Source organism: Tauraco erythrolophus, chromosome 3, assembly GCF_009769465.1.
Source record: "Tauraco erythrolophus isolate bTauEry1 chromosome 3, bTauEry1.pri, whole genome shotgun sequence".
NCBI lineage: Eukaryota > Metazoa > Chordata > Aves > Musophagiformes > Musophagidae > Tauraco > Tauraco erythrolophus.
In genome coordinates, this window is record NC_141467.1 from 2,868,807 (window position 1) to 2,893,359 (window position 24,553).

General features: G+C 43.2%; 1 protein-coding gene across 1 annotated transcript; it reads right to left on the bottom strand.

The window, feature by feature from the left end:
- Positions 1-95: 95 nt before the first annotated feature.
- WRNIP1 (WRN helicase interacting protein 1) lies at positions 96-24,331 on the bottom strand. Its single transcript, XM_086608963.1, has 7 exons — positions 23,798-24,331; positions 14,920-15,111; positions 13,637-13,881; positions 6,821-7,050; positions 1,828-1,983; positions 853-932; positions 96-371 (listed from the first exon to the last, which is right to left on the bottom strand). Exons 1-7 carry the CDS (start codon positions 24,329-24,331, stop codon positions 96-98), a joined length of 1,713 nt encoding a protein of 570 aa, XP_086465089.1.
- Positions 24,332-24,553: the final 222 nt, after the last annotated feature.

Sequence of the window (24,553 nt, forward strand, 5' to 3'; positions counted from 1 at the left end):
ACCACAGTTAACAGATGGCTGAAACCATAAGGGGAATTTCCACCCCAGTCCAAACACAGCAGTCACAAAATCAAACCCCATTCTGAGCAACGCTGTCACGTTTTCCCTTCCTTGAAGAAGTCTGTTCCTTTCAACTCTTCTGGCAGATAGTCCTGCTCTACAGGCTCCTTGTACATAGGGTTATACTTATAGCCTTTACCATAGCCCAAGTTCTTCATGAGCCTCGTTGGGGCATTCCTAAGGTGCAGTGGGACAGGAGGCAGAGGCCCCGTGTGCATTCTCAGACATTCTTTGACGTTGCCATACGCCCTGTAAACTTCGATGGACTTCGGTGCTCTGGCAAAATACACGACACACTGTGCTAGAATGACCTGGAAAGGAGAAAAGGGAGAATGGTAAATGGCTTCTTTGAAGCTCTTTGGGAAGAGGTCTTTTATTCAGGTGGATTGTGTAGTATGACAGGGATTATGTTTTTAACCTCTGCCTACTGCTACAATACAAATAATATTATTTAACAACACAGTTCTTCGCCATTTTGGCTAGTAGAAAATCACAGCTAATTTAGAACACCAGAATATATTATTTTATTTATAACAGGGGGAAAAAATGGACAGAGCCAAGTGATCTTAGTTCACATACCACATTTTAACAACAAATATACACTGAATTTTAATTCAAACTACAACATCCCTTTTAAGAGCTGTGATGGTCTCTCACTTGTCAGAGAAGAGGCGTGCCAAACAAACAAGTACCTGGATTTGTCTTGTCCTTGCAATCTGTTTCTTTTTCTAATCACAACTAGGTTTTGCAATTTGCAGTACTTTTAAATCAGTGAATTAACAAAGCCTTTACCTCGCATTCTGGCATTCCAATGAAGTGACAACCTTGATAAGCAGCAACTGCTTGTGTTAAAGCCAGAGGATCTGCCAGCCCTACAAAGAGGGATCAGATAAAAGCAGGTTAAAGTTAGTTTACTCTAGTCATTGGTTGGGTTTTGGTGGTGTTTTCTTTTTCCCTCTTTCTTTTTTTTCCCCCCTCCTGTGAGAGAGGAGGTTATCTATGCACATTTCCAAGTTGCTTTGTCAAATGTTGGAACTTCTGGTACAATACTTTGCTGTAAGAAAGATGTACTCCCTCCATCCACAGCCTTCCTCCTCCTGTTTCCCCTCCAAAAAAGAAAGTTCTAAATCATGGGTATGATTTACAGTCTGAATCTGCTGCCACACAGTGGCAGCCTGAGCAGTAGCTGCCAATGTATGATTTGCTTACTGTTTGGAAGTGAGAAAGAAACAGGGAAATATTGCTATGCAGACATAGCTTCCCCAGATCTAACTCCTCACCCACCACATATGTGCCAAAAGTGTTGCTGCATTTGTTACTCTAGATAATTAGAGTAACAGATCTAGATCAATTGATCTAGAGTAACATCTAGATCAATTAAGATGTCTTACAACTAGGAAGCCAGATATCAAATCTGAGGTTTGCAAGTCAGGGTAGGCATTCATCTTCCACAGTCATTAGAAAAACAGACATCCCTGAAATACACATTCTTGGTCACACAATTTTACTGGTGACCTACAATCACCAGACTTTAAAAGAATTTATATTAATACACTGCCAAACCTGTTTCTCCTGCAATAGGTAATCATCACAATGACGCCATGTGTAGGTCTCTGCAAGTTCCAAGTTTTTGTTGGACATGGAACATTTCAGTATTTTGTACCTGTTTTGCATATTTTTTTCCTCAACACCCATTTTTGGAAACCAGAAGCCTGGCAGATCTTCATTCAACACAACATTCCAACATGAAACAATACAAATACTGACCTATATCTTCACTTGCGAACCTCACCAGCCTCCTTGCCACGTAGAGTGGATCCTCACCACCTTCAAGCATTCGAGCAAGCCAGTAAAGGGAAGCGTTTTCATCGGAGCCTCTCATAGACTTATGCAGGGCAGAGATGCAATTGTAGTGTTCTTCTCCTATTCAGAATGGAGAAGAGACAAATAAAGCTGTTTGAAGGAAATGAAGTGAAAAACATGTAAGGGAACAGAATATATTTCACTACATCACAGCAGGTAAACATAACCTGCTTTTTCAAGTTTTTTTTATATATATGTGAATATGGTGTTCATTAATGTTTTCAGCACCTTCATGTTTTGCCACACAGATCCTTCCACTAACTATGTAAGTGGAATAACAGAGCAACAGCAGATGAAAAGGACAGTGTTTTTTAAATATCACAAGGCAAACAATTAGGTTTTGGTAACCTAAGGACCTTTCCTTCGAAAGTAAAAAACACCAGTATTTTAAGTAGTTCAGAAGACGACTATATAAAGTATCTCCTAATTAACAATGAGTAAAGTATGAGCACATATAAAGCACTGACTGCTGCTTTTGGACATGCACACAGCTCTGACAGGGCAACGGATGAATCACAGAAATCCAGTTCTGTACACGACAGCTAGTGATATTCTACAAAAAAAGAAACTTCACATCAACTAAAACTTGAAAAGTGCAGTACATCAGACACGTGTTTGCTGTACTACACAGGGAAACAAGGGAAGTGTTGCTGTGGAGACACAATGATGGCACTTTACACAACCTGGAGGAAACAGGATCACAGCACACAACCCTGGCAAACCCCTAGGAAATGCTGGATCAAACTGTAGACACGTGCACTACTGGAAGGGTCCTGGAAACTATGCAGCTCACCATGAGCAAAACGAAACAAAAAAGCCAACCAACTTAGCAGTCTGGCATTTCAGGAACAGGTGGGAAGACTGAATTATTTACAAGGAAATTTTTTTAATATTAAAATTCAATATAAGATTAGATACAGACTCCAAGGAGAAACAAAGCCATTTGACAGATCTTTTAGGGCTACAGTTAAAAATAGAGGATCAACATGATAAACACTGAATGAGACCCTTCCTGCTTGCAATTTTTCTCCATGCAGCTGGTTTTGATTCTTATACATTTCTTTTAATCAAACTTGTAAGAGCATTTTGCAGTGACATTTTTGTGAAACTTTTCACATAATCTGCCTTTTTTATTTTTTGAAGTGCCTGGCATTCCTTGGCTCACAGCTAACTATGTGTTATAAAGGCAGCTGGCTGCATGTACAGCCATCTGTTAATATTTCTCTTCTTCCTACAGCTAAAAGGATTTACAGCCTGAGGGCTGTAACAGAACACATCACCGTAGCTTGTAGGCCCTGCAAAATAAAAGGGCACACACGTGAGTTTGACCACCAAAAGCATCACACTGCTGCAACTGCTCCCTTCAAAGCCAGCAAGACCTCTGCAGGTTGCTCGTACAGCCTGGTAGAGTTGGGGCTGTTCAGCCTGGAGCAGAGAAGGCTCCAGGGTGATCTTCTAGCAGCCTTCCAGTACTTAAAGGGGGCCTACAGGAAAGCTGGAGAGGGACTTTTTACAAGGGTGTGTAGTGATAGAACAAGGGGAAATGGATTTAAACTGAAAGAGGGCAGATCTAGATTACATATAAGGAAAAAAGTCTTCACTCTGAGGGTGGGGAGGCACTGGAACAGGTTTCCCAGAGAAGCTGTGGCTGTCCCATCCCTGGAGGTGTTCAAGGTCAGGTTGGATGAGGCTTTGGGCAACCCAGTGTAGTGGAGGGTGTCCCTGCCCATGGCAGGGGGGTTGGAACTAGATGATCTTTGAGGTCCCTTCCAACCCAAACCATTCTATGATTCTATGATTCCACCACCCAGGTGGGGAACTGGGTCCATCTTCCTGTGTCACTGCTCACTCAGCAGTGTGGTTCAGTGGGGAATTCAACGTGTGCGCTGCTGGTGCGCGAGGGCCGGCAGACAGCTATTTTTGCTGGGACTCCACACAAAGAGCCCTGTGGTATGCAGTCATCACTCCTGCCAACACAAACAGCACGTCCGTCCTCCGTCACAACACTTGAGTTTGTGGCAACAAACCCCAGCAGCTGAACTCACATCATCCTGCCAGAAGAGGCATGTCTTGGTCTCTTAAAAGTAAGGAAAATGACCTTTAAATATCTCCAGAGGTTGCACTCACCCAGATTTTTTTGCTGGAGTGCTCTTATACACAGTCATACTTGAGGATACCAGTCAGAGAAGCAGAAGGAAGCCAGCAGATAGGTTGGGACTAGAGACACACCTGCAGGGGACTTCAGAGAACGCAGGCTGAGAAAGGGAATAGTTCTCTCCTTTTATCTCTTTCCTCACAAAGTTAATGTTGGTGACCAAGTCATCAACATAATGACAATACCCATACATCAGACTTGGACCTCGTCGGAAAAACTGTGTAGCTGTACTTTAAATGCAGTTCCAATTAAAGGCAAAATACGATCTCATGCGTTGGACAAAGAAGTTTGATGTTTCTTTTTAAAAAGTACAATTTATATATATTCTGTGTGATACACCAGAAGCAGTTTAAAAAAATATTACTAGCTCTGTCTCTCAGGCTGTTTAGCCAACATACAGATTTTGGCTTTACCAGTTCAGCTGAGACACACATATGCCAACTTATCTACCACTGCTGTTCTGGATCCTGGATGCCTCTTGAAATCCAAACCTCTAAAGAGTTTTTGGAATCAAAATACATGTGCTCTAAGCAGTTCCCACAAAGGCAAATACCTTTACGAAGAGAAACAAGATACTGCACATGAGGCTTTGTGAAGGATAGGATTTTCTAGTGTCTAATGTATACAGATGCATACATCTTGTTGGTTTATGCCCCTAAATTGCTTTATGTGCTCCTGAAAAGTTTTCCAGCTATCTTAAGACAATGCTTTAAAGTCTTATTGGCAGAAGACAGGGAAAAGACCTCATTACTGACCATAATTAATATCTGGACTTAAGCAATCCCTATTTGTAAAGCAGCAGGCAAAAGTAAAATCATAGTCCTCATCTCACATTAATTTCTGTCTTAGCCAAAGATAAACATCAACTGTTCATTGATAAAGGACAGAAGAAAGTCTTGGAAGAAAGACTAGAGCAACAACATGGATAAAAAGACTTGTCATTCTGGCTCAGCAGAAAACAAAAAGCTGGCAAAAACATGAGGGCATGAGACACATTCTCTCTCCTCCTCCATAGAAGAATGACCTACCATGTTCCAGATTACCAAATAAATTGATTTCAGCTAAACACATTCACAGTCTTTCCCATAACTGAAGTTATGTTACCACATGGGCAGCAAGACAAAAATCCTTCAATTAATCTGGTATTTATCTTCGGTATTTGCTATTAAATCAGTGTTAACAGAGAAACACAATACATAAGAGGAAGAAGAGACAACACAACTGTATCTTAAAAATCTATTTGCTGTCCATCTGCAGTCAAACTTTAATTTGCTTGCTGCATCATTTTCTCCAAAAGTAAAAATTCTGAAAACTGCAATTAAAAACTGAAATATGACTAAATAGCTTGTTTCCTGTCACACTGAAAGGGCTGCAGGTGGCTGCTGGCAGTGAAATTTGACTAGAGCTGTTTGTTCTTCAGCTAAAATGCCCAGATTATCTGCACAAAGATCTTGTCTTTACAAGTCTGCACACAGATCAGAACGATAATCTAATGACTGGATTACAAGCAATTTCCTTCCTAGACTACTTTGTGAAAATACACACAAGAATGCCAAACTACATATATTTGGCAAATTTTGTGGAAGGTGACCAAAAATAAAATCACGTAAAATCAGAATTCCACATTTACATAACTCTGAAGATTAATCAATTATTTGCTGCTTACATTCAGAAGTATGCTGTTGCTATCATGATTAGACAGCACCATGTCCCTGCACTTTATAAGGTAGATTCCACCATGACAACTGTGATTCAAAACGCATTAGCTAAAACACACTACAAAAATATTTTTTATTTATACAGTAGCCTCTATCCAGAAGCCCTTTGTACAGAAGAAGACAAACAGCTATCTTTACTATGGACAAAAGTGGTCAATAGAGGCACAGACCACTCCACAGAAGAGAGAAATTTTGTAAAGGCATGTACTCAGGCAACCTGCTACTCGGACAATACCCGTGGCAGGCTCTCTGGCATTCACACAATCAAGAAAAACAGAATTTTCACCACTCTCACCCCTCTCTGAAAATCTCTTGCCAAAAAAACCCCAACCAAACAACAAAACAAGACACACAGCTCAAAGGATTTCTGTCACAGAGAAGGGGCTGACACATGCTACCTAGACTTGAGGAAAGCCTCAGCAAGGGGCACTCTGTGCCATCTCTAACAGAGCAAAGAAGCGTAGCAGGGCTGGGAGCAACAGACACAGCCAAGAGGTCTGTGTGACGGTGGCCACAAGGCAACAGCAAACTCACAAGGGACCTACACGGTCCAAGAGACTCATGTCAGTAAGCTGGTCAGATTTTCCACTTCCTCCTAATCATGACTTCTTCCTGCCACAGACCCCATAAGATTTTTCTTCTCCCTCCCTCTGACATATCAGTATCTGCCCAGCTGACCTTCTCCTGACAACAAGCTATCGTTTCCTCTTGGTAGCAAGAAGGCTGCAAGCAGGCAGATATGTTACAAACAACTTTGAGAAATCTGTCATCACAGGTTTTGATTAGTGTCAGTTAACTGGGCATACCAGGTACAGGGGTAAAGCAAAAAAATCAACCAGTTCTCCAAATGGAGACTGGCATAAACATTTGCTACTACACTGCACGGTGATTTTTAGGCCAAATTTCAGTACAACCACTGTTTGACCAGAGCAGCTGGTTTGAAAGGGGGAGAAGAAACAGAATTTAGAGAGGTTATCAGTGCTTGAGAACACTGTGTATCTCAGAAACTGTATCAGGTACTCACCTGCTCGGTCATACAGGATGTGAGACCGCTGTAGCCCTTCCTTTACGTGGTCTTCTGTTATCAGAATGCCCTCTGCAGAACCACCCTGGCTAACACTCAAAGGAGTGGTCTTCCCCACTGCTAGCCTGGCCTGAACTGCTAACTGGAGCCCGTTCAGTGCAGTCCTTGCATCGCCATCGCAGAGGTAGGCCAGGGTGTTCAGGGCTTTCTCTTCTACATACACTGGTAACCTGCAACAGAACAACCACACACCGTCAGCCCCCGCCACGCTCCTCTCCTTGCATGTTATGCTGGAGGTGGCATTTCTTTACCAAGTTTGTTGAGCCGGGTTTAAGTTTTGTTCTTAACTCATTCTGTCAAGGTTAAGCATTGCAGACCCAACCCCTCTTCCTCCTGCCCCACTGCATGCTCAACAGTTTCACATGAAAAAGGTAGGGCAGGAGCTCTCATCTATGTATCTTATCATCTCTTACTTTTCTCCTCTCATTAAGTCTATTGGAAACTAGTGTTAGGGTTTTGCCAGAGCACAATTTTGGCACAGCCACTTAAACTTCACAAGGTATTACTCCATCAGCATCTTTCATAGCTAGTACTTCAAATTCCTCGTTGGAGGGACAGTGAAAAGGCAGGAAGCTATCCAAACGCACACGAGAGAATATAGTGAGGTATAAAGTTCAAAACCTTACGCTAATTACTAACTACCAACAGCAAGGGCTGCTATCAGATGTTCTTTAAAAAGCAACAACTAGAAGGACTGTTTACATTGTAAAGCATACCTGCATCCTCGATTTTTTTTAAAATGGTTAACAGGTATTTCAACTTAGTAACTGGGGTACAAAGCGCATCTTACTAGAAAGAAAAGGCATCCCAGTGCATGCCAGTTGCTGTTCTTGTCATCTGCTACTCATAAGTGTGCCAGGACTACACAAAACATGAAAAAGCTCCAAATTCCAGTGAACACACAATCTAAATGAACAAGACAAAGAGCTGAGAAATGCAGCAGCAGGTGAAGGATCTCCCAAGATGTCAATAGCAAGTCTATGGAAAATCTGGGAAATTAACAGTCCTCGAGCTCTTTCTCAAGGTCTTCATCTGCTGGACTTCAGTTCCCTCTGTCAGGGCATGGGCAAACCAACTCATCTCTCCACATTTCAGATGGATACTGCTGAGCATTTGACCCTCAAACTTTTATTATGTAGATCAGGTAATGACGAAGGTGTTCGCCAGGCAGAGGGTACTACTGGTTTGATTTGAAAACAGCAGCTAGTGGAGTTAAAGCACAGCATTAAGCAGTGGCCCTAACTTAGTCATTTCCAGTAACTGGACAGAAAATCAAGAGTGACATATGTCAGCAGGGATTAATGCACAGAGCTTGGCATGAGAAGCCATTTCATATGAAGCTCTTGTGTGCCAAATAATTAAGGATTCACAACAGCCCTGCACTTCATTCACCAGGAAGATTTATTACTGTTCTTACCAGCAGCGTACAAAAAGGCAACACCAGGGTTCCCACACACACATATATCAACTAATTCTCATTATTTGCCTCCTCTTCCTCCTTGTAAACCCACTTTGTACTTGTCACACAAAAGAAAAAAACAGTAGGTACTGGAAAAACTTCAACAGTCCGTATTTGAGCCCTCTCATGCCCATACATAAGAGGGGAAAACTTGTAGAGCTGCAGTCTTAATCCACACCACTGCAAGTGAAGGCCAACAAATGTCTTTTAGGGCCATGATCCATGCTACAGAGAGCAGGCAGCAGGAATCTCATCCTGCAGGAAAAATAAATCTATATACACATATGCATCTCATCATATTTTTATTTCCATCGCCTTATTTCTCACGTATTTGATAAAGCTAGAAAAAATATCAACATGCACACATAGTGGCACTCCAAAATAACTGCTTCCTCCATGGTGTTTCAAACAGCATCTTTGTATTGGAACAGGAAAACAGAAGAATGTAACAGCACAGGGACTTATTCAGTCAATTATCTCGTGCACCAACTTCCTTGAAAAGCAGGGAGCAACGTTCACCCCTCAGCACTACAGATGGGCACCACATTTTTCTACATGCAATGAAAGAAGCCAACAAAAAAAGCAAGGGCTATTTTTAAAAACCCAGCAGGCGCCACACGCAGACATCCTGCTGCTAATACCTCCATCAACAGGGATTAAAACCAAATATGCTCCACACTGAGCAAACACTTTGAATGAACCAGCAGGGCAGATTGAAGAGAGGGTTCCACCTGCAAGGACTAAGCTCCTTGCCTGCTGTCTGCAGAGAAGAACACTATACACGTGAGACCTCCTCACACCGATATCCACAACTGCACCCAGCAACTGCACGTGGAGGGACATTGCTGAGAGCACCAAAAGGCAGGTACTGCTCTTGCAGGAAGCTAAGAACAGCCTGTCCCAAACGAAGTTGAGGCTTCAGAGCACTTTTGCCACTTATTTGGTAATTAGAAGCTGGGTAAGAAATCTGAGTTGTATTCCTGTCTCCTCAGTTTCACTATATTTCTTCTAAGCACCCTGTTGACTCAACACAAGTGATTAGTACTACAGGAATCGAGACAAATATGCATAAGGAAGTATGGAAAGTCTGATTACACACAAAGGTCTTGTCCACTTCCATCATGAAATCCAAGTTACAACATATTGGTAACAGAAATTCCACTGCAAATAAGGTATTATGTATTAGGCTGATCTAGTCCATGTCTACAACAATAGCATGACATACAGGACATGATGAAGAACAAGAATAAAGAGAGAAAGTTTCCACATACAAGCTGTTTGCACAGCATATTGATGAGAATCACTGATCAGAAATAACATCATGCTTCCCCGTTCCAGAATCTCAGCTCCATTCACACTCCGTATTTCCAAATAACATTTTATACTCAGAATAACTGAATTCAGTTATTTTATTTTATTTATTTCATAAGTAATGAACAAAATATTTAACTTCACTAGGCAGGAGTCTAATTTCCAAATCAGGATGACAATTATTTCAAACCTTGGCTTCAAAAAGACACTTGCTGTATTTAACATTTTTAAGCCCATCCTGTTGTCAGAAGCTGAAGTGCCCTACACCCTTCCACTTTAAGTGACTTCTGCACACCCTAGAACTGCAAGGCAGAATAATTCCCATGCTTTCCAACCTTGTCCCAAGCTCCTGATCCTCTTGCAGATGGGCAGTCTCATGTTTTTGTTTTGGTTTTTTTTCACTCTCCAAAATTAACACTGAACACCCACTGGATGCCAATGCTCAATGTTGGTACCTTGTAACTGATGATACTTGGAGACAAAAACATAAACAAGCCACACAGGATGCCCTGGGATCCGTTGCTCACTGAGCTGAAGGTGATACACCAGCTTAAGGAATGGAAAACTACTGCTACAGGATCATAAATACCTCTTCCAATTCTTCCTTATCTCCATAGCCTCAAGATAGTTTGTGCCAAGAATCAACATGAAAGATACAACGAACCACCCACAAAACCTGCACAACATCACAGCATTTGATCCAGTGACAAGAGGGTGGAAGCAGTATCAGAGAGAAAATATAAGGAAGTCCAAGCAAGGAGAGCCTGTATGATGACAGATTTAAAAATAACTGAGCAGAACACAAGATGAAGCACCTCCTGCTTCTTTCACATGTAGATCAGTACTTTCTTACTTTCTCAGTGCAATTATTCTCACTTCACTCCCTCCTTGACTGACTGCAACACTTTTACAGGCAAATACAGTTCTTCATCTGAAAAACTGCAGGGTGATATGCATTGCTCACTGTCTTACAGCACTGTCTTTGAATGTCCCCTCTCATCCCAGCAACAGAAACTGGATGGATGTTCCCAACAGGGAATAATTTTCAAAAAGGTATTGAACACTGATGATCCAAGGGAAGCCAATCTTCAGCACCATTGTTTACAAACCAGCGAATTCAAAACCTGGCAGTACTTGTAATACAGCCACTAACAAGCTGAGCTGCACAAGGTCTGGGCTTGCCAACAGGAAACTGGGGTCCTTTCATTCCCTTCAGCTGTGCGTCACACACATTAACCCACCATTCACCTTACTGTCTGACTTCAATCCCAGATACCACTGAGGGCAGCACTTGAATGATCAAAATAAAAAGCCAAGAAAAGAGGAATTTTATTTCCTCCATCACTGACACAGTTCATGCGCAGTGTATCAGTGTACACCTGGAGCAGTTTGTGCTATTCCTGAGAGTGTAAACTGCAGAAAGCACAAGCAAAGTTTGAGAAATATAAAGTGTCTTTAACATTGACTTCTCCTTACTTTTCTTCATGAATATGCTTCTTCCTTTCATATTCCCCATCTTTCGGCTTAATTTACTGCAGGCTTTAAGAGGCACAATTTGATGGCGGTAAAGTTGATGAAAATACAACACAAAGCACATCTTATCCTAAAGAAATCCAGTAACTAATACAAAAAAAGTCAAAGTTTTATGAGCATGATGACATACCAAAGCAGGCAACATCTCCTGCTAGTTCTATTTCAGCTTTACAACAAGAAAAGGCCACAGCAGGACAAAGAGAAGCCAGGTGACCCAGCCTTATCAGAAACCTGCAGCAACAGTGGAAGCAAGATAAGAAAAAGCCACTGAGAAAATTTAAGGAAACAGATTTTGGTGGAGCACACTTTCCTTTTGATAACTGCTGCATGTGCAGGGAGCGCAGAAACGATGAAACCTACTGAATCACTCAACTCTTGCTGAGCACAGAAGATGCCCGTAGAGACTAAGGAAGATTCACACTCACCTTCTTCCTCACAGTAATAGGAGAGACAATAAAAAATCATCCTCCTCTTCAAAATCTCATCTAGATCAGCCATCATGTCAGACAAGTGATGCGATACCAAGACCATCTGATAAACTGAGGCCAAGCAGCACACGCAGGACCTCGTAGCTACACTTCCATGGTCTGGGAACAGAGACTAACACAGGAAATGAAATTCAAAATTAAATGTACACATCTCTTGTGCCTTCTGGCTAGATCTCTGCAGCATCTTCCATGTGGGCATGCCCTACATTTGGGGACACGGTGCTTTACAGCTCCTTTTCTAACTCTGGAACAAAGGTGAGCACAGTGAATAACCAATTCAGCTATAATTGGTGACTTTCCTTTGCTCCTCAGGACAGCATGAACACTGTTACCTGCCTGCATTTAATGACAATTGTGCTGCTTAGAGGCAGGGAGGGGAAGAGGTAAAAAGACAACTTCTCCTGCATAGTAGGCAGAGGGGAAAGGAAGGAGCAGAAACAGTATGGAAAGGAAAGCAAGAAGAAGGAATTAACAAGGAGACCAAAACTGGAACCACGGTAAGGGACAGGACAGCTTATAAAAAGCCAAACTCATCAGCAACAGTATGTACCAGCGTCAGGAAAGACAAGAAAGACTTAACACACTACTGCCACAAATGCTCCAAAATTCTGAAACTCCTTTTAATTTTTAAATGCTTGGCTCCCATGTTAGCCATCAGAGCAGAGCCCTCTCTCTCCATGGAGAGATTTCTGAAAGTGTGCTAGTCTGACAGTCTGCCTGCCAGACTTCTTTCAGTTTGATGAAGCACCACACCGGGCTGTTTAAATCATCCCTAGCTAACGGAACGTTACAGATACGGAGAGTCTGGCGAAACCCAAACCTAAACAACTGCAGCTGAAACTATGCCTTGTACTTTAATCCCGTACAGAAAGGAAAGTCTCCGAACCCCAGTCAGGGTGCAGCCACAACCACAGCTGTGCCATTACATTAAGGCTGACAGGCAGCACTGCTCTCCTCTAAAATTCACATTACTACAATATGTAAAAGCTACAAACGAGTAAACCATGAGGCAAGGCACCCGAAAAATAAAAAGGGAACAGCTTTCCTTCCCTCCCCTGACCTCGACATTCAGGTTAGTGATTCTTAGTCTCTGAGAAAGCTAAAGGACAAAGTGGATTTCCTCCCATTTATTTCATACGGAGTGCCTGCCCAGTTACAATGTCAACTACTAAGAGTACAGATGAGCATCAACATGAAGGATGTAATAACTCACATGATACTAGCGCAGTACCAGGCATTATTCTTAGCTGCCAACTAGCCATTTCAGGAGGCAGATAACATCCCTTATGGACAAATCCGGACCTTGTTTGTTCCAAAACTCTCCCAAATGTCTAACAAGACTATCTGGCTTGGACAACAAAGAGCAGAGAAAAACAGTGTCTCTCTTAGCAATCCATTAACACTCCACAGCAACAGCCCCCTCTCCCCACAGCATACCATAAAATGTACCACAGCATTTATCCTGCAACTAAAGAACAGCAGTATCCTCTCTGATCCCAAAACAAATCTCAAACAGCAAACTTTTGTTGGGCACTTCCAAATTATTTTAAGAGCGGATGCCCCATCCACCACTTAACAGTAACATGATGCTTCTACAACCAGTAGCAAAAAGACACACACATTCGGACATGACAAAGACCCAGTTACAGGCTTCCACAGCAAATCCTCAGCAGCAGAACACATTTAAATATCCTGGGAGGGTGAGTCAGGAGCTACAGATCCAAGTATAAAACTCTCTCCTAATCCAGACGGTGAGATTATGTTTTGGATGGAGAGAGTCAGTGCTTTGAATTCTCTCTCTCCTGTCACCCCCCGCCCCTGCCATATGCTGCCACTTCTTTTCTTTACTATCAGAAGTGGCTAGGGTTTCTCTTCCCACCCCCCAACTGCTTCATTCTCTCCCTGGCAGGCAGTCAATTCCTCAGGCTGGGTGCATTAACACCCTGCAGCCCATAAAGTACTCACTCGGAGCTCTCGCTGCTGCTGCCAGTCGCAGAGCTGCTGTGCTGGTTGCCCTGGCCCAAAACCTGGACCCCTAAGGACCTGACGGCCCGCATCAGAATCGCCTCCATCGCTTCAACCGAGAGCTTCTCCAGGACGATCACCCGGCATCGGCTCAGAAGAGCAGCATTGACTTGGAAGGAAGGGTTTTCCGTGGTCGCTCCTATCAGGGTCACTGTCCCACACTCAACGTGAGGAAGGAAAGTATCCTGAGGATGGGAGGGAAGCAGAAAAAGCTCATCTCCATCAATGACAACCTGAAACATCCCATGTGAGTAGGCTATATTTTTTGCGTCTTGCGAGTCTTTGGGTTTCCTGTTGATATGACAAATAACCTCACTGACAAGGCAGCTCATCTGCTCAGCTACCTACATGATTTAATTTCATGCACACAGCACGTTACAGGCTGTTCACCTTAATAACTCATGCTTGCACTGAAAATGACCCTATCAGCTGAAAAGAAACAATGTCAAAAATCTGCAAATTTTTAGTTTATTTATGCAACTTTGCTTCATTGCTTGGCAAACGTATCATGAAATTGCCTCATCAAACCCAACAAATAGTGAGGGGACTTCTAAATACTCTTTGAATCAAACTTTAGGGCTACAATTCCCTACACAATTCTACAGGATAGCTCAGAAAGGTACAGGAAGATTGCAATATGGTTCAATATAAAAACCTGTAACTTGTACTACAGAATTCAAGCTTTCCATGGTATGACTAAAGAAAACTTATACCCAGGAAAGAAAAAAGAAAAAAAACACCCAAGTGATGGCTGTGGCAATGTCTTATCCCAAGGTACCATGCTATGCCTTATTCTTCTCTTCTCTCACAGAAAAGAGGGGGACAACATCAAAACACACACCCACCCTAGGCATATTCACATTCCAGATCTTTTTAAAGGTAATGCAGAATGCTACCCCCAGGGTGGAGGCTGAAATGAAGATGTGTGCAGCAGGCATTACTAACATGACTTTGCAGAAATAAAATCTCAGGAAAATGTTATATAAAGCCCAGCATGTAAGTCATCTATAAGTATAGTTCAGGATTTTATTTAAATCTTTGAATCACGATAATTAAACATTGATTAGAAGCTAGTTATGGAATTTAATTTTTATGTTTCTCCCCAATTCATCCACTAAAAACATTAAAATCAAAAGTCCAGAGTAAGCTATCACCTTAAGGCAAAGTGGGAAATTTTACAGAAGTGCTGCCAGAGGCTTTTTTCAAAAAGTGTAATACAATACCTGCTGAGATTTATTGAAACGATGGATCTCGTCAATAAAGAGTATGGTTTTTCTCTTGAAGAGTCTTTTCTCATTCTGGGCCTGGCTGATGACATCTCGAACATCGTTTGTCTTGGCACTTGTGGCCGACAGTGTCACAAACCTCGTGCCGTTCTTTTTGCTGCTGTTGGCTATGATGTGTGCCAGCGTAGTCTGAAACAGAAACGGGGAAGCTTTGCAAAAAATCAGTTTGGACACAAAGTACTCATTTGAAGGAAATACGTAAAGAACAAAGCTATATATTATGGACATAGGGATAGTGTTGACAGTTTAGAGAGCAGGGTATTTTAATTCATGGTATTCTAGCACACAGAAGACTTGAAAACTTCCTGCTAGAGGTGGCTGCCAATTCCACCGCTGCATTTGTAATGCCTGCGCTTTTACGTACCAGACCTATTCTGTCTAACACTGAAAAGGCCAGCAATGACAGCTGGCTCCTTTACCATGGAAGAAGAACTCTTCGCCAAATATATTTCTGTCACAGAAGACAGGCTGACTGCAATTTGCTGTGCAGTTATTTCGTAGAGCATATTAAGGGATAAAGAGCTGGACGATGCCAAGACACCTGCAGAAGAGTTTACAGTGTGACCACATGGAAGAAATAAAAAGCTACAGTGCTGTTAAAGTCTCTTCTATTTCCACTGCACATGAAATTAACAGAAAGCAGTTCTGTATAAAAGCATGAGAATGTTAACACTGAAAAGTTATATATATATTTAAGAAAATGTAACTCTTTAAACCTGAATAGTCAACAGCAATCAAATGCTGGCCCATGGAAGTAAAAGGCAGCTGACTGAACAAACTGTTGGCTGGTCCTAGTGAGCTGCTATGTTGTTTTTCTTTCCTCACAGACAACTCTTTCAAATCAGAATTTATTTACAGGGAATTTCACTGAGCCTACCAAAGCACCAAAACAACTTCTACTACATCTTCCAGGCAGATTTACTACACCTGAACACATCACAGGCAATTTTTAGACTTTCCTTCACATCCCTTAGTAAAGGCAGGTATATCTGCATGTCCCAAGCAGAGTCTATCTCCATTTGAAAGTACTGCTTGAGAAAAACAGGTGATTCTTCCATCGAGCACACTCTTCTCTTAAAGAAGGAGCCCAAGGGGACTGAAGACAGGAGAGCCTCAGCAGATGAGGAGTGGGACAGGTGCCAACAAAACCGCTTCGGAAAGTGTTCCAAGTACTGAGGTTAAAACAGCAGGTGCTTTAAGATCCTCTTGCAGGGAAGCTGCAGGAGCAACCACCTACCAGTGGTTATGCAGCACTGCTCTCTCCAGTTGGTCTCCTCGTCTCTGAAATGGCAACCAGCCCAAGATGTGAAAGGGAAGGCTAATGGGGACGACATACCACTATTTATTCTTGCTTCAGTTTTAGTAAGGGCTTCCTGATTGTTTTCAGAAGAGGTGTCATTTCACAACCTTACACAAGACTCGCATCCCGAGTCAGATCCCTCTTTGTATCGCTGCAGAAGACAAGACCAGACAGACACACTGGAAAGTGCTTGCAGCAAAAGCCTACAGATATCAGGAAGATCTGGAAAAATCAAAAAAGAGAAGTGAAAATATCTTTTGAAACTAAGCTAACAAAATAAAACCAAAGGTCGTGTTTCCTTGCTGCTTTTTCTCCTACCATCTCAAGCAAAAGTCAGTAACATGCTACAGTCTTTCTCCACCTCATTACTACCAGGCAACAACCTAGGGAACACACAACCCAGCGGAGACTTATCTTAAGAAGAGTAGTCTAAGCATGAAGGCACTAGTACAGAAGAACTGCAACTAGTGCGCTAAATCCCTAGTTTCTCTCACTAAACTCAGGGGCAATCTATCTGAGGGATAAGAAGAAAATTAAAAATTCTATACAGAGTTAAGGTAGAAGAAAACACACTGAATATCCTTCATTACCTAAAATAAATTTTGAAGTAGGTTTGATTGTTACATTAGAAAAAAGTCTTTTAAAATAGTGACACTGATGCTGCAATTTAATATGGATAAATACATCTGCATCAGAACCAGCGTAACATGCAGAAAGAGGAAACCTAAACAAGCTGATATTCTGCTATACAGGTATTTCTTCTTTAGATCATGTTTTTCCTTATGGGGAGGAACAGAAGTATTGTTTTATGTAAATTAAGTGGTTATTTATATAAATGAGAAAAGGAGTGATCCTGCAAACTAACCTTTTCCTAACTTCACCAAAAATTACAGCTTACAAAGCTCACGGTGTAATAGCCTTGGCCCTTCCAGAAATCATTCTCAGTTCTCTTCCATTATCCCACCAAACCATCCAAACTCACACATCTATCATCTCAAATTTTATGCTGAAAATTGGAAGACCTTACTGACTTGTCTGTTTAGACAGGCTGAAGAAGTGCCACCATAAGGAGCCATTCTGAAACATCAAAACATATCCACCAAGAAACTCATGAACCATTACTCACCAATGAATAACACTTTCAACTTGAGCCTGCGGTCACTTATTTCCAGATCCATTACACACGGAACAAACACTTAACTTCCAAAACTCTCCTCCACCATCCTGCAAATTTCTTCACGTCAGCCCAAATGAGAATATTCTTTCCCAAGGGCTGCAACCATCCAAGATTTACAAAAAGCCATCAATCAAACAAAAAAGTAGCCAAACAAGCCCACTCTCAGCAACTACGCCTCCAGTTCTTCCAGGCTTTGATACGGGTTACGGATGAAATAAAAGTAACCCACAAAACGTGCTTGGCTCCACGCACCTCAGATCAGATGTGCTGGTTTGGTTAGTTGGACATTTGTACTAGGAGACAAGAATTTTCTGTAAATCCACAAGTTTCCTTGACTAGGCAACTCTCTCCAAGTGTCATCTCTTTCCCTATTCTCTGCACAGCCACTGGTCATTGCAACCTCGCACCCATGGCTGGAAGAACACACTAAAAACCAAGTCCTAATTAAGCCTGTCCTACCGATGCTGACGTTCAATGGCTAGCATTACCTGCTTAAAAGTAAGGCGGTCTTCTCATTTTTTTTCAGTTCTTCACCAGGCCATTAAACTAAGCCCACAGTACCGGCACACCAATGCCCCTTCCAGGAATAGTGATACTGCCCACCTCTCTTCAGAAAATGGAATTGAAAAAAATCGGGAAGAGATTAGTGTATATGGTCAGATCATAGTCAAGAAGACTCCAGTCAAGAAGGTGACTGTGAAATCTAAGGTGATTCTTACCTCACTCTTGTGAAAAATCAGGTAGATTTTGTTTAGGGATCTGCCTATGGTTGCCTGTTCATAGAGACTTTCCTTATTAATTCTTAAATTGCATAAATTTAGCAAAACAGCCACTGTAGATGTCAGTCGCAGAAAACATACGGTCTCTCAGCTTACATCTATGCTGTGTTCAGCAGCCAGGTCAGAGAGCTCTCACAAGGTGTGCAGAACAGCTCACAGTCGTTATCTTCCAGCCTCACAACCCTTTTCACCTCTCACAGCCTTTTCATGGAGACTTGACACTCGTACTACGCTTTATGGGAGCGCAGTAGTGCAGGAGCTCTTCTTGCACCTGGATGGGCCCTTCCAACATATCATGCTTCTCCCAACAAGTCTGGAAGGTTGCATAGTCTGCTGGGCCATCTTCAGGTGACCAAAGCACAGCTGGCACAGATCTGCACTCGTACATAGACCACAGCACAGCATGCATTATTCCTGAGCAGGGATAATCTAGCTGGCATCTAGGCTTTCCCACCAAGTGACTTTGCTGGTTTGTTCCAGAGCAAACCACAGCGTGAATTATGTTTATGGCAGGGGTGACAAGAGACTGACAGCCTACTGCAAAACACAAGCCTGAGAGACCAGCTACACCTATAGACTTGTAGGGTCTAAACAACATAATCAGAGTTCTGAACTGGCATCCTACTTTTTCCTGCTGCCCTCTGACTAAGACCTTCCTCCTATTTTTGGCTCTCCCTTTATTCTGCCAGGATTTCCATATCTTGGCTTACATGGTGTTGCCATCAACAGCCTCTCCTCACCTCAGTTCTCCCTTTGAGGGCAGCAGGGCCATATCGTGGTTGACAGGCAGTCAGGAAAAGCCATGCTCTGCTTCACTGCCCTGAGTGAGACATCAGCAGTGCCAGCATCCTTGGATGCCAGCCAGGTGAGCGGTTCCCTGGGATGCAGCTTAAAAACCTGGGGTCTGTCCTACCCAGCACTGCTGAGCTGACCCCAAGCTACCACACTGCATCACAGGAGATGAGCAGGCAGCATTGAAAAGAAACGGGCAGGATAACAGATGAGCATGGCCCAGGGACACTGTCTATTATAGAGATAAACACAATCAAAAGTGGCAGCAGTTGGCATTTATATAAGGGCAGATGCTATTCTTACCCATCTTGTTTGGTTCCTCGCACCCCAAATAACCCACTGTGAGGCTACTGGAGGAGTAAGGTGTCACTGAACAACAGCCACAGCATGTGGTTTACAGCACTTCCAGAACCCAAGTCAGACCAAGCATAAACAGAGGCAAGGTCATTGCATAATGTTTACTGAAATGGAGCTGTGCCTCCATTTGCTGCATCCAGATTTGCCTCCTCATGTTCCATCTGCTTTACAAACAGAATTGTATCTTCTCTTCCAGTTTTCTCTTCCTAGAGAGCTACCCTAAGTTATTCCTGATTTAGATTGGCATAAGTGAAATCAAGCACACTTGTGTTCGAAGGCAACTGCAAAGACAAACTCATTTTTCTCATGGTAATCAATCAAAAGAACTCAACTTCAAGCAGTTCAAATCAGGCCCCAATCAGCATGAACCAAAGAAGATGAAATACACTCAAGTAATCAAACAGCCATTTAGGGAATCACTTCCATTAGCAAAACGGAAAACGCTGGAGAGAAGGGACAATAAATATGCGGGGAGCAAAACAGGCAAGTTGGACTTGCTGTCTGTGTTTCACTGTGCCATGTGGCAAAGTCTTGAATAAAAACAAAGGAAAGAAATACAAGGGAGTCCTAGAAATAAAACAAACTCAGTGGAGATTTGGTAGAAACCTCAAAGATCACTTACTGAGGTTTTCATGCTTTGCACTCATATCAACACAGCATATTTTACCTTAGCACCAGATTGCAGATACGGACCTCACAAAAACCACACGTGAATATTCTGTCTTATCTTTTGTAGGGAGTGGGTTCCAGACACTTGCTACCTACATTTTTTCTTGTTAAACAGCAAACCTAAGAAGGAATGTATTTAAATACAGCATGTTCAGGTTTATAAGGCTTAAATCATATCCGTGGCAGCAATGTTTTTCAGTGCTCAAGTTACACTGTGCCCCTCCGCTAGCTCTTTACTAAAATTGGTGCCCCATGGCAGACAGGCAAAAATCTAAATCCCTGCATTAAGGTGTCATAAATCACAGTACAGCTTACTCGGATTACACTAGGATTCATACAGGCTTTTAAAAATTTGCATAGTCAGGATGAACAAGCTAACCATTCCCAAGTTAATAACCACGGCATCTCTTTGAGGCAGTGTCTCTTCTACTGGCCTGCGTCTGGCCAGCTTTTTAAAAGCAGAAAATACCTTCTTCTGTTCAAGACTTAATAGTGACAAAAGTAAAAACAAAAAGTCAAAGTCTTTCCACCTAGAGCACCTTGGTTTCCTAAGAAATTCGGATGACAAATTAAAAGTATAAGGATCGCGTTCCCTCAAAATAAGAAGGCTCAATACAGATGGAAACTCAAAAAACCCCAAACAACTCACAACAGCAGTACCTTGATTTTGTTTTTTTCCAATTTTCATTGTGCTTCCTTGAATATTCATATGCAGCTGAGGCTGAAAACAACTCAGAGCAGTACAAAGCACATGTATTTTTACTCAGGTACCTAGCTTTATTACTTCCATGATAAAAATTCTCCAAAAGTATTCAACCTACGATATGAAATACTGCATTTATAGTAGATCAACAGCCAAGATTATTCTCTCCTTGCTTAGAAAAAGTTTGTTGAACTACTACTACTCAAAAAGGTCCAGACTGATAAATAATACATGAATAAATTTGAAATTCGGCCCCAAGGATTAATTCCATCTCCAGTTATTTTTTACTTAGTCCTGCTCTACCCTTTTCAAAAGAAGTATCAGTTAGCATGGCATTTGGCTGCAGAAATGGAAGAAAGCATAGATGGGCTGCAATAACCAGATTCCATGAGTAGCAGAACTGTGAAGAGGTTTAAGGAGTCTATGACCATCTTACACAGCACTTCTGAATTTAGACCAACATATCTAATTATACTCCTGTTTTAGCACCTACCCTCTAATGTAAGGCTATTTTCTTTGATGGGCAGAGCTTAGTACATGGGCTTGTAACATCAGATGCTACCTAACATGCCATTATTCAGTATTTTTCTCACTGAAAAACACAGTACTTAACAGAAGTGTTTGATTATTGGTCCAACCAGGTCCTGAGGCAGTAAGAATAATTACTTCTTCTTCACAAGATCTTTCAAGTTTCAAGCACTAAGTTGTGTGATTCTTCAGAGAAACAGGCTTTCTTTTCAACTGTCTCCACCTGTTTCAGGTTACTTGCTCATGAAATGTTCTTAGATATGTTATATTCATACAACCCGAACATTAAGTGAATAAGGCAGGCAACCACAGACTTATTTTTCCATCTTTAGGGAGGCTATTTTGCCTTGCATGCTAAATCTGCAAGGGCAGGAATTTAATTAAAAATATTCAAGTAAAGGACAGAACTTTTAGCCATTTACCTGAGACAGACAATATGATTTATGGGGAAAACGACCTGAAACTATACTCTAGCACCATCCTAGAAACATTGATAAGCATGGGTGAAAGGAAAAAGTTCAATTTTGTGCAGCAGGAATTTCTGGTTCAGCCAGGAATGGATGGTCCATCAAGAGCCAGCTGAAAGCATCTAGCCTTAAAACTGCTTGTTGAGAGGGAGTAACCTAGAACAGAGATGAGCTACTCAACAGCTTAAGTACTTAAGAGTAAGAAAATGTAACAGATAAATCGTGGAATTGTGCCTTGATAGGGCAAAAGGCACAGTCTGGAGGCAGGTCAGATGACTGATGAGCAATAGGACTTAAACTCTATGAGAAGCAAGCTTACTAAGCACAACTCCACATAAGGCATGTAGGTGAGCAAGATGGGTCATGAGAAAGGAGAGTGAAGAAAGGAGAGTGAAAGCTGCATTATTACAGGCATGAAACAGACCACTCGTTATTCAAAGACGGTCTCAGTACCACAGAAGGTTCCCACAGAAGACCTGAAACACAAGTGTAAGCTATCACAGGCTCATGAAAAAGCATTTTCACAGCCAAAAAAGATAGGTTCATCAGATCACAACTCAAAAGACACTGAATTCAGTTCTAATTTCCCGAGACCGTATGCAGCCTTTGCTTTGTTACCACTGTACTTGTGACAGCATTTATTTCTAAGGAAAAAGGGCTTCAAGAGCAAGCAGACACTCTTGACAGATAACAAGAAATCAAAGGCAGAAGAGTATGAATAAATTCAGAAGCAGACCCCTGAACATGCTTACTCATTGAATAAGGTGGATTCTTATTTGTTGAAGAATTCAATTCCACTTCTTCCTCCAGCCATCTTGCTTCAGTCAATCCACCTCCCCTTTAATGAGTTTTTTTTTAGAAACAGCCCTTCTTTACCTCATCTCCTTGGATCTCTCTCTGATATTACCTTGTAATTTGAAGAAAGTGGCAATTATTTAAGTTTACCAGCTGGTTCTTTTCAGATGTATGTTATCTAGCCTAAACAATCTGTTTGCATCATTGTTTCATCTATCAATCAGTCTTCATCTATCAATTATTGTCATACCTGCTCCTTATTAACTGTGATTAGCTGTCATTATTATTGAAATACCATACATATCAAGTCTCTTTTTATGCTCAACTAAGAATAGTGAGAAGAACAAGCTGCTGCTCTGTATTTAACTCCTCTGCTAGCATTAATTCATAAGTCATTCTCTATCCCAGATTTCCCACACATAACCAAGACATCTATCTATACACATAACATGCAAAACTTAGCGCTGTGCACACATCAGAATGACCGAGATAAAATATTTCGCTTAACTTTGCCACCACCCCCCAAATCCGCAACAGAGAGAAAAAGGACAAAATGAAGGAGAGATGTTTGAGTGCTCCTTCCTGACCACACCAGAAGCATTCATCTGGTCCTTCCCTCACTACAGCTGCGGATCCCCTCACTGCTGTGCTGTAATTACAGTCCCTTTCGGGATTCACCATGGTCACTAGTGTCTTGAAAGAGGCAGAAGAAGAGCGTACAGCAGCCAGATCCTGCAAAGCCCAAACAGAGTTTGCGTATAGGTGGAAGAGAGCCTGGCCAAAATGTCAGCTCCCTTCCACACCTGAGCAGCCTTGTGTCAGGGGCCAGAATTTGTAAGCTAAAGCAAACCCTACACTAGTAATCCTCTAGTATTTCATCTCATTTCCTGGACATTTTTACCGTTTCTGTTTTGTTGCTGTCCCTACGCTTCTCGGCTCCCGTGTTTTCACTAAGGGCTTTGGAGTTTACCAAATCTAAACTGGGTGGAACTGACACGGGCGTAAGCACTCAAAGCACGAGCTGCAGGGAGCGGGGCCGGTGGGAGCGAGCTGCTTCTATTTTATTCCGGAGGCAGGTGTGTGTTTGTAACCCAAGTGAAAACCGGCAGGCATCAGCCATCACGGAAGCAACCAAGAAGACAGGGGAAAAAAAAAGAGAGTTCGGAAAAAATGACCAGCCTTGAAGTTCACCAGCCTCGAAAGCCGCACGAAACACAGCAGGGCCCGACCCTCCGGCCGGCCACTCACCTTGCCGCAGCCCGGCGGCCCCCAGAGGATGAGGGAAGGAATTTCGTGGGATTCCAGCAGGGACCGCAGCAGCGTCTGCGCCCCCAGCACCCGCTCCTGCCCCACGTAGTCCCCCAGGGTGTCCGGCCGCAGCCGCTCGGCCAAGGGCTTCCCCTCCAGCTTCTGCGCCAGGCTCGCCCCGCCGCCCGCCGCCGAGCCGCCATCCTCCGGCTTCACGGCGGCCTCTTCCCGCTCCGCCGCGCTCCTCCTGCCGGGCGCTCCCGGGCTCTGCCCGCCGCCGCGGCCCTTGTGGAAGAGGGAGAAGACGGGGGGAGCGGCGGCGGCTGGACGGGCCGCCTCCGGCTCCCCCTGCGCCTGGTTTGCCGGCGGGGCAACGGCGAGGCGCGGCCGCTTGCAGGGGGTGGACGAGCCCGGCTCCGCCTCACCCTCCCCGGCCTGCAAGCACCGGTCCAGGTGCGCGTTGATGTGCGCGCCCGGCAGCTCCCGCAGGCACACGGGGCACTGCACCAGCGGCTCCTCCTCGGCGCCCTCCATCGCTTCCCGCCGCGGATGGCTCGGCGGCCCTTGGCACCCGCGGACCTCGGGGAGCTGCAGCCCGCGCGGCCCCGCTCCTCGCCTTTAGCAGCGCGTGGCGGAAGGCGCCATTTTCCCGCCCCGCAGGAAGCCTCGCTGGCTGCGGAGGGAGGAAGGGGACAGCGTCCCCAGCGCCCCCCGCGGCGCGGAGGCCTCCGACATGGCGCCGGGGCCGGGATCGCC